This window comes from Heterocephalus glaber, unplaced genomic scaffold (genome assembly GCF_053883595.1).
Source record: "Heterocephalus glaber isolate CG9 unplaced genomic scaffold, H.glaber_assembly_v1.0 deba00001428, whole genome shotgun sequence".
Taxonomy (NCBI): domain Eukaryota; kingdom Metazoa; phylum Chordata; class Mammalia; order Rodentia; family Bathyergidae; genus Heterocephalus; species Heterocephalus glaber.
The window spans coordinates 4679826-4693307 of record NW_028258293.1 but is presented as its reverse complement, the minus strand read 5'-3'; the positions used below and the strand labels follow the sequence as shown (position 1 = coordinate 4693307).

Below are 13482 nucleotides of genomic sequence, written 5' to 3'. Positions count from 1 at the left end.
CTAACAGGATGAGAAGACGTTTATAAACATACCTGGTGCAAAGACAGACCCTGAACAACCACTCCTTTCTGAGCATCCTCGCGGACAGCAAGCGGCCCAGAATCTACTAAGAGGTCACGAATCTGCTCATTATATACCTTAAAAAAACCCAAAAAACTGCTTTAGCCATGATGTCAAAATAATCGTGACTACATCACACACCTACTGCTGATTTAAGGTGATTAGAATTTTACTTTAAGAATAAGCAGCAGCTCATTTTCCTTCTTTCCATCTTTTTACGTAATCTTACCATAAGTTTCTACCACCCCAGAAAGTGTTTATGGTCACCTAGGTTTAAAATGGAAGCTTAAGGTCTGAGTCATTACACCCACACTACATGATCTCTGACAACTACAGTAAGACACAGGTAAGTAAGATCGCTGCATTGCTTTTCCTTATTTCTTGGAAATACATAAATTTTAGAGAACACATGTTGATAGAAAACACATACTAACTGATGGATGGTATGTACCTCACTACTCCTTCAATTACACTAAGATCAACACACAATTCCTTAGCAGGAACCCTCTCCCCATTTGAATGATGAAGGAGCTAAGGCCCTCACCTAAGTGACCTGCCTGCCCTTGGTCTCTAAAGTAGCAAAAGTGCAGGGATGAAGTTCAGATATCCCCACGTTACCGCTTGGCACTGAAAATGCACCTGCATTTGGCAACACTTAAAAAGTAATTTCTGTAAGTAACACATAGGAACAATTTTACCCACTTGATTTCATAATTTATTAAAGGTACACAGTTTAATATTTGCCAACCAAATGACCATGACAATTATTACTGATAAGAGTTAAATAAAAAGCATACAAAATAAAGTCTTTTATATTATTTTCTTCTAATACAAAACCCACAGTGCTAACTCTTTGGCGGCACAGCTCTCTCTAAGGAATGATAGCACATTATTACAATGTAGTAAGTTCAATGGTAAGATGGCAATGTGAAGAGTGAATGTCTCAGCTGTTTTGCAGATCAGCAGCACTTTCCTACCACCTCTCCTTCCCGACTGACTTCAGTCATACTGAGAGAAAGATCACTGCCAAGCTGACCTCCGTAAGGGGCTTACCTGGGAGCTTTCCAAGAGCAGATGCTCTGCCCACACCCCAGCAGTACTGCACGCAAACACCCAAGACAGGCATACCCAATAGATTTTTAAATGTTCCACAGGTAATTCTGGTGCACTGCCTGAGTGGAAAGCCTAATCAGCCACTGCCATGTCATTAATAAAATAATAGCAGATTAAAAGAATACTTTTAAAAATTATGAAAAGAACCAACTTTCAAAAACTCCCTGTTAAAAAAAATTAAGAAAAAAACCCCTAATATTCCCTTCTTTTTCCTTGTTCAGAACAATTCCTTTTACTACTTAACTATGAACACGAGTTTTAATTTTCTTTTGTCTCCAAGTACTGTATACTGATGGGGAAACTTTAGAAATGTTATGTTTTTAATTAACCACTGGAAGCAATTCTCTCAGTTGGGACCAAAGTATGAGAAATTTTCTGACACCAGAAATAAATATCTATTAATATGGCTAGTGAATACGCAGAGGTTTCTAAGACGTTATCTGAATGTAAACTTAGAATGTGTGCTTTTAGATATCATTTGTTGAATACTAACTGTTAAGTGGTAGAGGGCCTGAAGAAATAATGGGGTACATCAAAAGGACACAAGAGGCACCATGAAAGAAGCTCAATTAGCTAAATCCTACACAATTTGGGCACAAAGAAACAATCACATAAAGGGATTCTAACATATTGAATAAAGTAAGAACCCTTGAGTTCATGCTGATGTTATAAAGCAAAAGGAAAGCTCTTCCTTACAGTAAAAGGCCAATGAATAAATGGGAAAATAATGGAATTTAAAAATCACCATCGTAACCGTAACTGATGCAGGTATGAGTCATCAGTTGATGCTAATACTAATACATATAGGTTTGAGGTAAAAGAGGATATTTATATTGCCTCCCCACAGGGTACTTATTAATTATAAAGGATAGAATGGTATCAGTAGAGCAGAAAAACCTTACAAATATCCACAAAATAAAATTAAGAAAGTTAAAATTGTCAGTCATGGGACCAACCAACCACATAACCTCTTGCTATATGCAGTGAGAGCCCAACCTGACTTCTGTGGGGTTTCTGCCCATGCACAATCTGGGTCTGTGACGAACTCAGCTGAACTATGGTAGTGTCATCAAACACAAAGAATCCTACACAAAACATGCTGCACATTAAAGGGGTCTAAAGAGATATGACAAGTGGATTCATTTCTTGATCATTCATTTCTTGATTTTATATCATATACAGCATTAACAGAATAATTAGCAAAATCTCATTAGTCAACAGATTAGATAATATCATGAATTTCCTGATCTTGATAATTATTCAGTGATTAAGAATATTTCTTGTTTTTATAAGTTCACAACTTAAACAATTTTGAAGCAAATAAATGCCTACACACAGAGACAGGGCAAATGTAGTGAGATGTTAATATACAGGGGTACTGGTCAAGTGTGTCTACAAGTTCTTTGTACTGTTTTTGCAACTTCTGTTAGTCTGAGATTATGACCCCTCCAAGAGCCCCAGAAAACAAAGATGTATTTAAAAATACTCAAAACAAGAACTTTAATGATTTTATACATTCCTGAGAAAATTCTTATACAATAAAATATATTAAAACCTTGGTTTGTGAGAATTTGTTTCATTCATGATTCAAAGCATTCATGTATCAAAGCAGTGAGAGAACCAGTTGTGATCATGTGACATTCAGCATGATGTACTACTTGTATGGCAAGATACTGTCCACTTATCAAGTTAAAATTTCTTAGAAATGTTTGTTTGTCATGCAGGACACTCTCAGACCACATCATTCGCAATCCAAAGTTTGACTGTAATGCGAATGAGCCATGTTAATTTAAAGGAAGATTTTTCCCAAAACAGTGAATAACCTCAAGAATATTGGCAACTTACCTCCAGGTAAGAAACTGCAGTGCTACATATTTTCTCTTCTTTAATCTCATCCATGGACTTGTAGAGGTCTAACATTGTTAGGTACATTACTCCAGGTTCTGCAGCTGATCCTAGCATTGTGTGGGTTTTCCCAGCTCCCGTGGCACCATATGCAAGCACTAAATTTTTATGAAAGGCATCAAAGCTCTTTGTTATGACACGTGACATTTTTATATCCACTGTCCCCTGGACACTTCCCTCTGGATATCCTGAATGGTAACTTTAAATCCACCTGTTCCCACTTAGCACAAGAGTCATTTTCTGTGCCTGTCCTGATCATCACAGGTAGTCTGGTCTACTCCTAAATTTAACCCACAGTATAGGTTACACATCCACACCCCACTATCCCAGCCTTATCACAACAGCCTGTATCCAGCTGTGAGCTCCATCAGGACAGAAGCCCTCAGGGGCCTGCATCACCTGACGCGAAGTAAGTACACAAGTCTGTTGAATGAATGAATTCCAGACAGAGGCCATTTATAAAATTCCTTTTAAAATTCTCATTTTAGACAAATTATTGTTTCCAATATTCTATCCAGTACAACATAAAAGTCATACATTTCTTCAAATGCATAAAATAATCTATCTTTGATTTATAAGTAGCAAGCACCCAGTACAATAATCAATTAAGGCATTAAGTTCTCATAGTTTATCAGTTTGTTTTACTTTGTTCTATTTTACGTAAACTGACAGCTGGATATTTTGGATTCAAGAAGAGAAAAGATTTAAAAATTTCTAGAGACAATATGAAATTTTATGAAGGAAAAGAACATATGCTTAAAGTGAGAATCATATCAGTTCCAATCAATAAACCATTGATTGGATTGATCTGTTTGTAACTGATCAAGAGGGTAATTCTGTGATAAAAATAAAATGAGCCAGAGATAGAATATGGTATAGCTGTGGAATGTCCTGTGGAAAATATCATAAAAATTGATAATTACAAAAGTAAGATATTAATGATGGTGTTCAATCATTGAACTGTAACTATAATCACTGAATTAACTAGCCATTTGGCATTTATCTTTCTCTGGGAAGTCAATATGGCCTTTTTGGAAGGCAAATTATAGCCTCTCCAAAACATGAGAGATGATTCTTGGGTTGAAGATATGCTAAAATAATACCAGATAATTCAATTACAATGGTGTTTTAACAGATTTAGTTCAAAGTACTTTAAAGAAAAATGGTGCTGCAAAAAAACTGCCAAGTGTTCAGCAATGTGTGACTATTCATGAGATAGAGGCTAAACAGTTCAGCAGTGCGAATATTTATGAATATAAATTATGAGAATCAGACATCGATTGCAAGCAGTAAGTGGTTTAAGAATACAGGAATATGAAAGGACTATTCTCAGGGGCCACACCAAGGCCCTGGGAAGAGAAAAGGTTCATAAATGACAAAGAAAGTCTAAAGGTAGTCTATTTCATTTTTTAAAACTTTTTAGCATTCAAGTACCTTACATTTGACTATATTTAGAAGAAAGGACAAAGTACACGTCCCTCCCCACATAAAAATGAAATCAAATAGAGAACTTAAATCTCAAAACTGAAAAAATTACCTGTGCAATTATAACCATTCAAAAAACTACGAAGAACTGGCTTGGTGGTATGTTCAAAAACTTCCAATTGAGTTGAAGTTTCATCAAAAACAGTATCAAATACAAATTTAAGATCTTTATTTTGTCTCTTTGAAATATCAAAATTTGTACTTTTCTTTTTAGGGAAAAAACTGACTTCTTCTTGTTTGGGGTCAAAAACTAGTATGTGCTCATCCACAACTTGGACCACCTTATGGAGCCCTGTCGCTTTCTCCTTTGTGCTTTCAGGGCGCACGCGGACGGCTACTCTCATGTGGTGCCACAGATCTTCCTTAGGGACAGACATTATTAGCCTGGTTCCTGTTTCTATGAATTCCCGATATTGCCCTGAAATAAAAAAGGAAAATGAAGTTTTAATATTAGTTCTGCCTCTAAATGGTATGTAGTATTCATTCACAAAGAGGCAAGGCCAGGGATGTAGCTCAGTGGTTATGGCGCCTGCCTCGCAAGCGCAAGATCCTGGGTTCAATTCCTAGTACCAAAAAAAAGTGCTAATTCTGTTCCAGGAAAATACAAATATTACTCAAATAACCTAAAGGAAAAAATTAAATGGCGCGCGTACACACACACACACACACACACACACACACGCACATACACACAAGCATGATGGCAATGATTTTACTTGCAGTCAGACCAGACCCTGGGCTCCAGTTTAAATTCAAATACTGTGCCTGGGTCCTATATAACCACAGCTGTGCTACCCCAAAACTCAGCTTTGATGTTCACCACAGCTGCAGAACTGCTTGCACCTGAGTTGTGGGAATGGCCAGGAGAGGAGCTTTCCGAATCCTATCAGGGTAGGGATGACACAGCTCTAGCTTGGGAACTATTTTTAGTGAAAGCCATCTTGGCTGCAAGCCTCTTGGCAGTGCAAAGTGATACATCCAGGCTGGTCTCTGACTGTGCCTCTGAGACACATAGGGTTAAAAATAGTTCCAAGGATGCATCAAGTGGCTAGCTCAGGTCGGAAGTGACAGAAACAGCAGGGACCCTTTGGCATAATCTGAAATCCTAGTCTTGGAATAGAGGTCATAGGCTCCCATTTCTTCATGATATGCCATTTTAAGGGATATCAGTAATGATAGGTTAAAAAATTCTGATTTTGATGATTGCCTCACATGAAAAGAAGAAAAGCAAACTAACAAAGATGGGTGATTTAGAAATCTCAGCCATCCAGAACATATCCTAGAACCTATGAACTGGAAGGGGTAAGGGAGTTAGTATAACCCGGCAATCCCACTTCTGGGTCTACAGCCCACGGAACTGAAAACAGGATGTTAGAGACTTTTGCACTCCCAGGCCCAGTGCGGCATTATCACAATGGCCCAGATATGAACATTACTGAAGTGCCTACCACAGATGAACAAGTGAAAAACATGCATATACACACACACAATGGAGAACTACAATATTCAGTTTTAAAAAGAGAATGAAATCCCGCCGCTTGTTGATAATATGGATGAATCTGGAAGATATTATGTCAAGTAAAATAATCCAGCCACATGATTTCATGTATGTGCAGACTCTGCAAGACTGACTCATAAAGGAGAGTGCAAGCAATGATGGCCGTCAGAGGCGAGGGGTGGGATGGTCAGGGAACGGGGAAATGCGGACCAAAGGGTACACAGTTTCTGCGACCCAGCAGGAAGACGCTCTGGTGACCCGTTACTGTACAACACACATTTTGTACTTCATAACTGCTAAAGTCACATGTTTGAAATGTTTGTACCACAAAGAAGTCTATGAGGTGATGCACATTTATTGGCCCAATTTGCTCATACAGCAGCATACGCATGTGAAGCGTCACACTGCACTCCATAAATAAATTCCACTATTATTCATCAATTATAAAACACACCCGAAAACAACAGCATGTGAGTAAGGACTTGAAGCAGGGAGTTGGTCAAGCAGACACTGAGAGATGTACTTTTTAACAGAGAGCAGGGCCAATGGAAGAGCATGAGGTGAAAATGCTGGCCCCTGAAGACCTTCCGCGTATACTCCGAACAAGATGACCACTGAAGAGGGAGCACAGGAGTGACAGTGTCACCTGTCACTCTCCATGCTGCCAACAGCATAGTAGGGGAAACAAGGATTAGTCTTCTGAAGGACAGAGTCCACCAAAAAATGAATACACACCTCAGGAAAAGCCAAACAGTATGATGTTTATTTAACAGATGGTGTTACCTCATGTGGGGAGCCCGAGGATGTCGTGTTTCCCAGAAAACCCACTACACTGCAAGCCCTTAGAGAAAGAATTGAGAATGCATGTGCCACAATCTCAATGCCAAGGTCACCCAAGCAGCAGTTTGCTGTACTAATAAATGTCCGGAAGCTCATGGCCACCACGTTGAGCATCTTTTGTAACTGCAGAGGCCAAAGGTAACTGGTATTAATCTCATGATATCTCAACTAACTTAGTCTTAAAATACGTACACGCTTTTCTTTCCTCAAGTGTGTACACATGCTTTGGTGGACTCTGTAGTAGAAGTGATGTGTGGCTCAAAGCAGTGTGGTGGTGGCAGCACTGGTCAGCTGGCCCTGGACTATTCTGAAGGTAAAGCCAACAGACTTTTCTGATAGGTGTCCGCGGGGTATGAGAGAGAGAGAGGGCTCAATACCGCCAAAATTTTGTCCTCAGTGTTAAGAGAAAGGAGTAGCCGTCTAGGGACATAAAAATAATTGGGAGAGCAGGGTGCAGGTCCCGCGTGGTGGGGACACCAGAGTTCAGTTCAGGACAGCCTGAGCGTTCACAGAGCTACTCAGGTGGAAATGTTAAGGTGGTTAGAGGCTGCGTTAAGACAGCCAAGGCTTTCCTTAGCATCTCAAGCGAGTTTTGAGTTTTTAAAGTTTTTAAAAGCTTAAAGCTGCCTTAAGACTTTTGGGAACCATTAAATCAAGACAGTGATCAACTGTGTTAAGTATAGCTAATAAGTCAAGCAGTTCCTGAGAATTAACCATCGGATTTAGAAACAAAGGCCAATGTGGAAGCTTTGGGGAAGTGGTGGGAACAAAAACGGGATATGAAAAGACTGAGTGAGGAAATTGGGAAAATATGGTGTAAAAGGGAGCAGAGAAAGGGTCTGGGTAGCAGGAAAGAGCAGCCAACTGACAGTCTGGTTTCTTTTTTTAAATGGGAAAAAGCCTCAATGTTACAGCCAAACCATATCACAAAACCATATTCGTTTGGACATAATTCAAATAATACCAAAGTAGTCTAAAAGTAGCAGATGCAGGACACAGCTCTGCCTTTTTTAGGACTCCATCTTTACCCAGCAATAGAATGCTGACGAGGAAGAGCCTGTGATCTGGACTCTGGTCAGGTCTCAGATGAATTACCACTCTGCTCTTCCTCACCCTTTACAATTTGTCTACACAACTCCCACAATGCATCTGCGCCTGCTTCTGTGACCTTATATGAGTAATTTAACTTCCCTGGGTCACAGGTCTCTCATATGTAGAAAAGAGATAATAAGCTGTGTATGGTGGTACACCCCGGTCGTTGCAGACTTGGAGGCTGAGGCAGGAGGATCCAGAGTTCTAAGGCAGCTTAGGCTATATAGGGAGTTCAAAGCCAGCAGGACTATGAAGGGAAAGAGAATGAGAATAATACCTCATAGTATTATTGTGAAGGGCAAAAGGGATAAACATGAAGTCATCAAGAACTTGAGAAACATGTGTTTCTTTCCTTCTACAGGCCAGTAGTCTCCCACTTTCCTTGTGATACCCAAACCACGCCCAGCCAAGTATTTCTAAAAGCTTTCTGAAATATTCAACAATGCTTTGACTCTAACAGATATACTTATAAGTTAACTATTAGAATGTTGGAGCCAGATAGCTCAGGTTAAAACACCCACTCTGAGCAGAGGGTGGGGGTGCATGCCTGTAATCCCAGGGCTTAGGAGGCCGAGACAGGAGGATTACTGAAAGTTCCAGGCCAGCCTGAACTACACAGCGAGATCCTGTCTCAATCCCCACATACTTCACTCCAAGATGGACATGGCGACAAACACCTGTAACCCCAGCACTCTGGGAGGTTGAGGAAGGAAGATCTCAAGTTCAAGGCCAGCCTGGGCAAGGGCAGTTTAGACTTAGCAAGGCCCTGTCTCCCCACCCCCAGCTTCACTGTTATGACCTATGAGAGGGGTGGGTGGCTCACTGTTCTCATCTTTAAAGCTGGACTCACAGTACCTACCTCAGAGTTATTTTAGCCAAAGTAAGGATTAATGGCTCAGCATAATGCTTGACCTGGAGTTGTAATGTACTACCAGTGTTTGCTATTTTTGGTATTTAACAGTGCACCGAGGGAAGTGGATGTGAATATTGACACAAACAGTACAGGTATAATCTGACAAGCACTACAGTGGAGAGGTTATAAATGCTATGAAGGGTACGGGGCTGGATTAGTGCAGTCAAGTTTCCTAAAGGAAGTGCTGAGCTGAGAGGTGAAGATGGACAGTTATTTAGGTAAAAGCATTTCAGGAAGAAAAACTAATTATATATTTAGTAACTATTTATTGGGGGCCATCAGCTTCCTTGGGCCCTGAGATATAAAGGGTCAGGAGTGTGTGCAGACAGAGATCGAAACTCTTCCAAGTGTCTGGTGGGGTGACGACCTCACAGAGCCCAAGGCATGAGCCTTTCAGGGATGAGATGAGTCCAAGAACCATGCAGGAACAAGCTTGTACAGGGCTCACGAGCGGACTGTTAAATGGTCAATTTAATTCAGCCTTTTGCTTTTTTTAAACTATTCAGTTTTATATGAATAGATGTAGTTTTATCTACATTAATCAAAGAAAGGATCAAGGGAATTTCTGCTCTCTTCTGTAGCAACTGGAGAGAATGGAGAAGAAAAGAGAAGGTTGCATTAAAAAGATGAAACTGGACACAGTGAGTTTTGAAGATCTTGAATCCAAGCCTGAAGAATTTAGACTTGAATTTGAAGTTAATTGGGAATCAACAAAAGCACTTTGGTGCCAATAGGTGTTACTGAAGTAACATTTCAGGGAGAAATTTTGATAGTGATCTAAAGGAGCTGAAGTAAACGTCAAATGTAACTTTGTTTCACAACTTGTTAGAGATTTAAAGCTATAAATCTTAATTTTTAAAGTATCACATTTCCTACTTTTTAAGAACAAATGAGGGAATAAATTCTCTCTCCTTCTCTCTTTTTCTTTATGCTAGGGCTTGAGCCCTGGCCCTTGCATGTGGTATGCAAGTGTTCTACCACTGAACGACGGGCTCCTAGCCCCAATTTTCTTAATAAAGATGCCCAAAGTCAATAGAATCACCAGATTGCAAAAATTAAAGCAGGGTACTACAGTGTATGCCTGTGGTTCCAACTATGTAGGAGGCTGAGGCAGGAAGATCACTTCAGCCCAGAAGGTGGAGACCAGCCTGAACACCACTGCTAGACCTATTGTCTCAAAATAAAATAATTTTTTGAAAAGTAAAAATTTGTTCAAATATTCTGACATCTTTAGGGATCAATGGGATTGTTACCATATTACAACACAATGCCTTCATTCTTTTCTAAGATGGCTAACTAAAAGAAATGGACATGCTGTACAGGTGATTCCGAATCAAACGCAGAGAACAAATTCCTTGACCATGTTTAATATAAACTTGCAAAACAGAAGACTATTATTGTTATCTGTACAACACTGTGATGATTTACAAGTTTTTCTGGCTCCAAAATTTTATCATTTTTGTGTATGATTAGAAAAATGGTACAAAGTCTGGGCGTGGTGGCTCACACCTATAATCCCAGTATTCGGGAAGCTTAGACAGGAGGACTGCCGCGCGTTTGCGTTTGAGGCCAGCCCGGGCTACTGAGTGAGTTCAAGGTGGGCCTGAGCTATATAGTGAGACCCTGTCTCAACCTCACCCCACTAAAGAAAAGCTACAAAAGAATGATAAGAAAAATTCAAAGTTCAATTTACGCATGTGGAGCACAGGCCTTCAGAAATTTTCTCGAAGAAATTAAAAGTGCGTACTTGCCTACTTTAAAAAAACTTAAAATATTTAATTGACCATGACAATTGTATATATTCAAGGTGTACAGTACGATAACTTGATCTTTGCATATGTTGTATAATGGTTACCACACTTAATAAAACTATCTGCCACACAGTACAGTGGTTCCTATGAACTTGTTTATAACTTAAAGACTGTACATTGGGACTAATGCTTCCTCATTTCCTCTATAATTCAGCTGTGGTGAGCACCAGTCTACTTTTGACAGGAGCTCATGAATAAACGTTGAAATACACTTGTCACATATCACAGAGTAACCATTCTGGGAAAACAGTTATTAAGAACACCTGGATTAGGTAAAAATGGTGATAATTAGTGGTGGCAAGCAAAACAGATCCTCACTTGAGTATATTCTATGTGCAAGGCATTGTGGTAAGCATTTGCCATTCACCACCTCACTTTATCCTCGTAATTATCATCTAAGGTAGGTTCTATGATTGTCTTTGTTTCAGATACATAGGGACTTAACTTTAGGATAAATAATTTTTCAAAATGACATAAACCGAGGAGCCACAGAGTAGACTCATGTCCAAATCCAAAGTCCATATTCTTCCCAACTATGCTCTACTAGAATTAGGACAGAACGCTCGCGGACAAAGGCACAGATATTGAAGCACACAGCTATGAACTACTTCTTAAATAAAAACTCAAATCTGAATTACATTTTTACGGACTGGGAACCCTCCTCATTTATGGTCTCTATTTAGTATAAACTTCTCTTTGGAATAGCTTCACTCTTAGAGTTACCCTTCCACTAACTTACAAGCTTCAGTGAAAACGCAAAGTTCCAACAGAGGGAAGGCGGCACGACCAGCTGGGCCATTTTCCTCTGCTAGTCCAGGGCTAAGAGCACGGGAGCCGCTGCCTCGGGTACCTTCATCGACTGGAGCGGTCCGAGCAGCGCGGCCGGGGGCGGGCAGAGGCGGACACTCGTTACGGGCAGAGCTACTTCCCGACGCGGGCCTCGCAGAAGAACGCGAACTCGCGCGCCAGCCTTCGGCGCGCTTCGCCTCCGCCTCCGCCTCCGCCACCGGCCGCTGCCCGCGGGGGCCCGGCCGCGCTCCCCAGCTGCCCCTCGGCTCGCGGCAAGGCCGCCGTCCGGGGCAGCGGGACCGGGCACCCACACCCCGGGCCGGGGCCGCTCCTGCGAAGCTGGGAGGCTCTGGGCGCCCGGAGGAGCTCAGGAGGGGCTCGCAGAGCCGAGGGAGAGGCGGGTCCCGGGCACAGGGCCGGCCTAGTCCCCCAGCCTCGCCCCTGCGCGGACTGGGCCGCGAGGCGCGGGCCAGGGCGCCCTTTAACACCTCCGCCTCGCGCTGGGGCCGGCCGGGCCGGGCGATGCAGGGCGGGGGGCGTCCCGGGCCCGCGCACGCTCCTCAGCGGCCCCAGCCTTGCCCGCCGCCCGGCCCGGCCCGGCCCGGCCCAGCGCTTCCGCAGCCCCGAGGCGCCGGACCTCCGCTCCCAGAAGCCGTCGGCCAGAAAGGGCGGCCCGGCCCGCAGACCTCCCCCCCACCCCCGGCGCCCTTCACTCACCCAGGCCCCGGAAGCCAGCTCCGCGACCACCGCGCGGCCCCGTGCGCCTCCCAGGGTGCACCCGCCACCACAAATTCAAACCCAAGCCAGCTTCCTCGCTGCCGCGTCTCATTGGCTGGCCCCCTCCGTGACGTCACCACGTCGGACGTTCCCCCCCCCCGCGCCACCGTTAGGCGACGGGAGGCTCAGTAGCGCAGCTGGGAGAAAGCCTCTTGGTGGCTCGTCACCGTGGCAACGCGAGCCTCCGTTTCCGGAGGCGGGGCCCGCGGTGGGCGTGGCTGCTATAGGTGCAGGTGGGCAGCGGGCATCTGGTAGAGAGTCCTGGCCAGGGCCGGCCCGCGACGGCAGCACTGCCTGGGTGGTGCGCGGGTCCTGGCTGGCGGGAGGGGCGGGCTGGGGCCGCTCCCTGCCATCCGCCTGACCCGCTGGTCGAGCCCTTGGCTTCCTTTTTCAGCGCGGCCGCGCCACTCCCACTAGGCTGGCTGTGGAACTCTTCCGCGCTGTCCGCTCCAGTTGCAGGTTCTAAGGAAGGCTCCAGGAAATACATTCCTCCAAGAAACACCTCTTTTGCTACTGGATGAAGCGATTTTTAAGTCTCAGGTCGTAGATATCATTTCAGAATGTGCACTTTGACAAGGGAAAATAAATGCCTGGAGAAGAAAGGGAAATGTCTTTGCTAAGTTAACTCACTTTCATTTGTAAGGATATTTGAATGTTATTGTATCTTTTTTTGTTTGTTTTTATTGCAATGATGAGACCCAAACTCAAGGCCTCCTGAGTGCTAGGCAAACCTACTACGGAGCTACATCCCCAGCTCCTCAGGATATTATAAAATAGTATTTCAGTTGCATACTTGTTCTTTATATTACTGTATATATTTATGCAGCAAGTACTGATTGTAGGTATTAGGTACTCCATAATAAGCAGTAAAGTTAAAATCCCTATACTCCTAGACCTTATAGTTTAGTAATTCAGTATCACTGGATGAATGGGACACATAAACGTAGAGAATTATAAATGAAAAAAAACACATGGAAACCCACAGATTTTGCATGCATTGGTATTGAAGAAAGTCAGGAGCACTGTATTATATATGATTGTTTCCGGACAGTGGATAGGCCTCCAATAAAGTCACTTATCTCTGGCTGTATTATATGTATCTTAGCTAACAGAATACTTATTTGTGGGCCGGAGTTGTAGCTCAGCAGTGCAGCGCCTGCCTGGCAAGCGCGAGGCCCTGGGTTTGATTCTGGGTACCA

The 13482-nt window shown here is 42.8% G+C and overlaps 1 protein-coding gene across 4 annotated transcripts in view; it reads right to left on the bottom strand.

Moving 5' to 3' along the window:
- Positions 1 to 12354, bottom strand: part of Kif18a (kinesin family member 18A) — a 57308-nt gene extending 44954 nt beyond the window's left edge. For 2 of the 4 annotated variants that reach the window (XM_004851584.3, XM_021263954.2), the window contains exons 1-4: positions 12224 to 12353; positions 4616 to 4981; positions 3019 to 3176; positions 33 to 137 (exon numbers count right to left, since the gene is read on the bottom strand). In XM_004851584.3, coding sequence (XP_004851641.3) covers positions 33 to 137; positions 3019 to 3176; positions 4616 to 4981; positions 12224 to 12335 — 741 coding nt within the window. In that variant the 5' untranslated portion in view covers positions 12336 to 12353. Of the gene's footprint in view, positions 1 to 32; positions 138 to 3018; positions 3177 to 4615; positions 4982 to 11456; positions 11956 to 12223 lie in introns of those variants that run through there. The other 2 variants (XM_087211508.1, XM_004851583.3) reach the window with 2 other exon arrangements.
- Positions 12355 to 13482: the final 1128 nt, after the last annotated feature.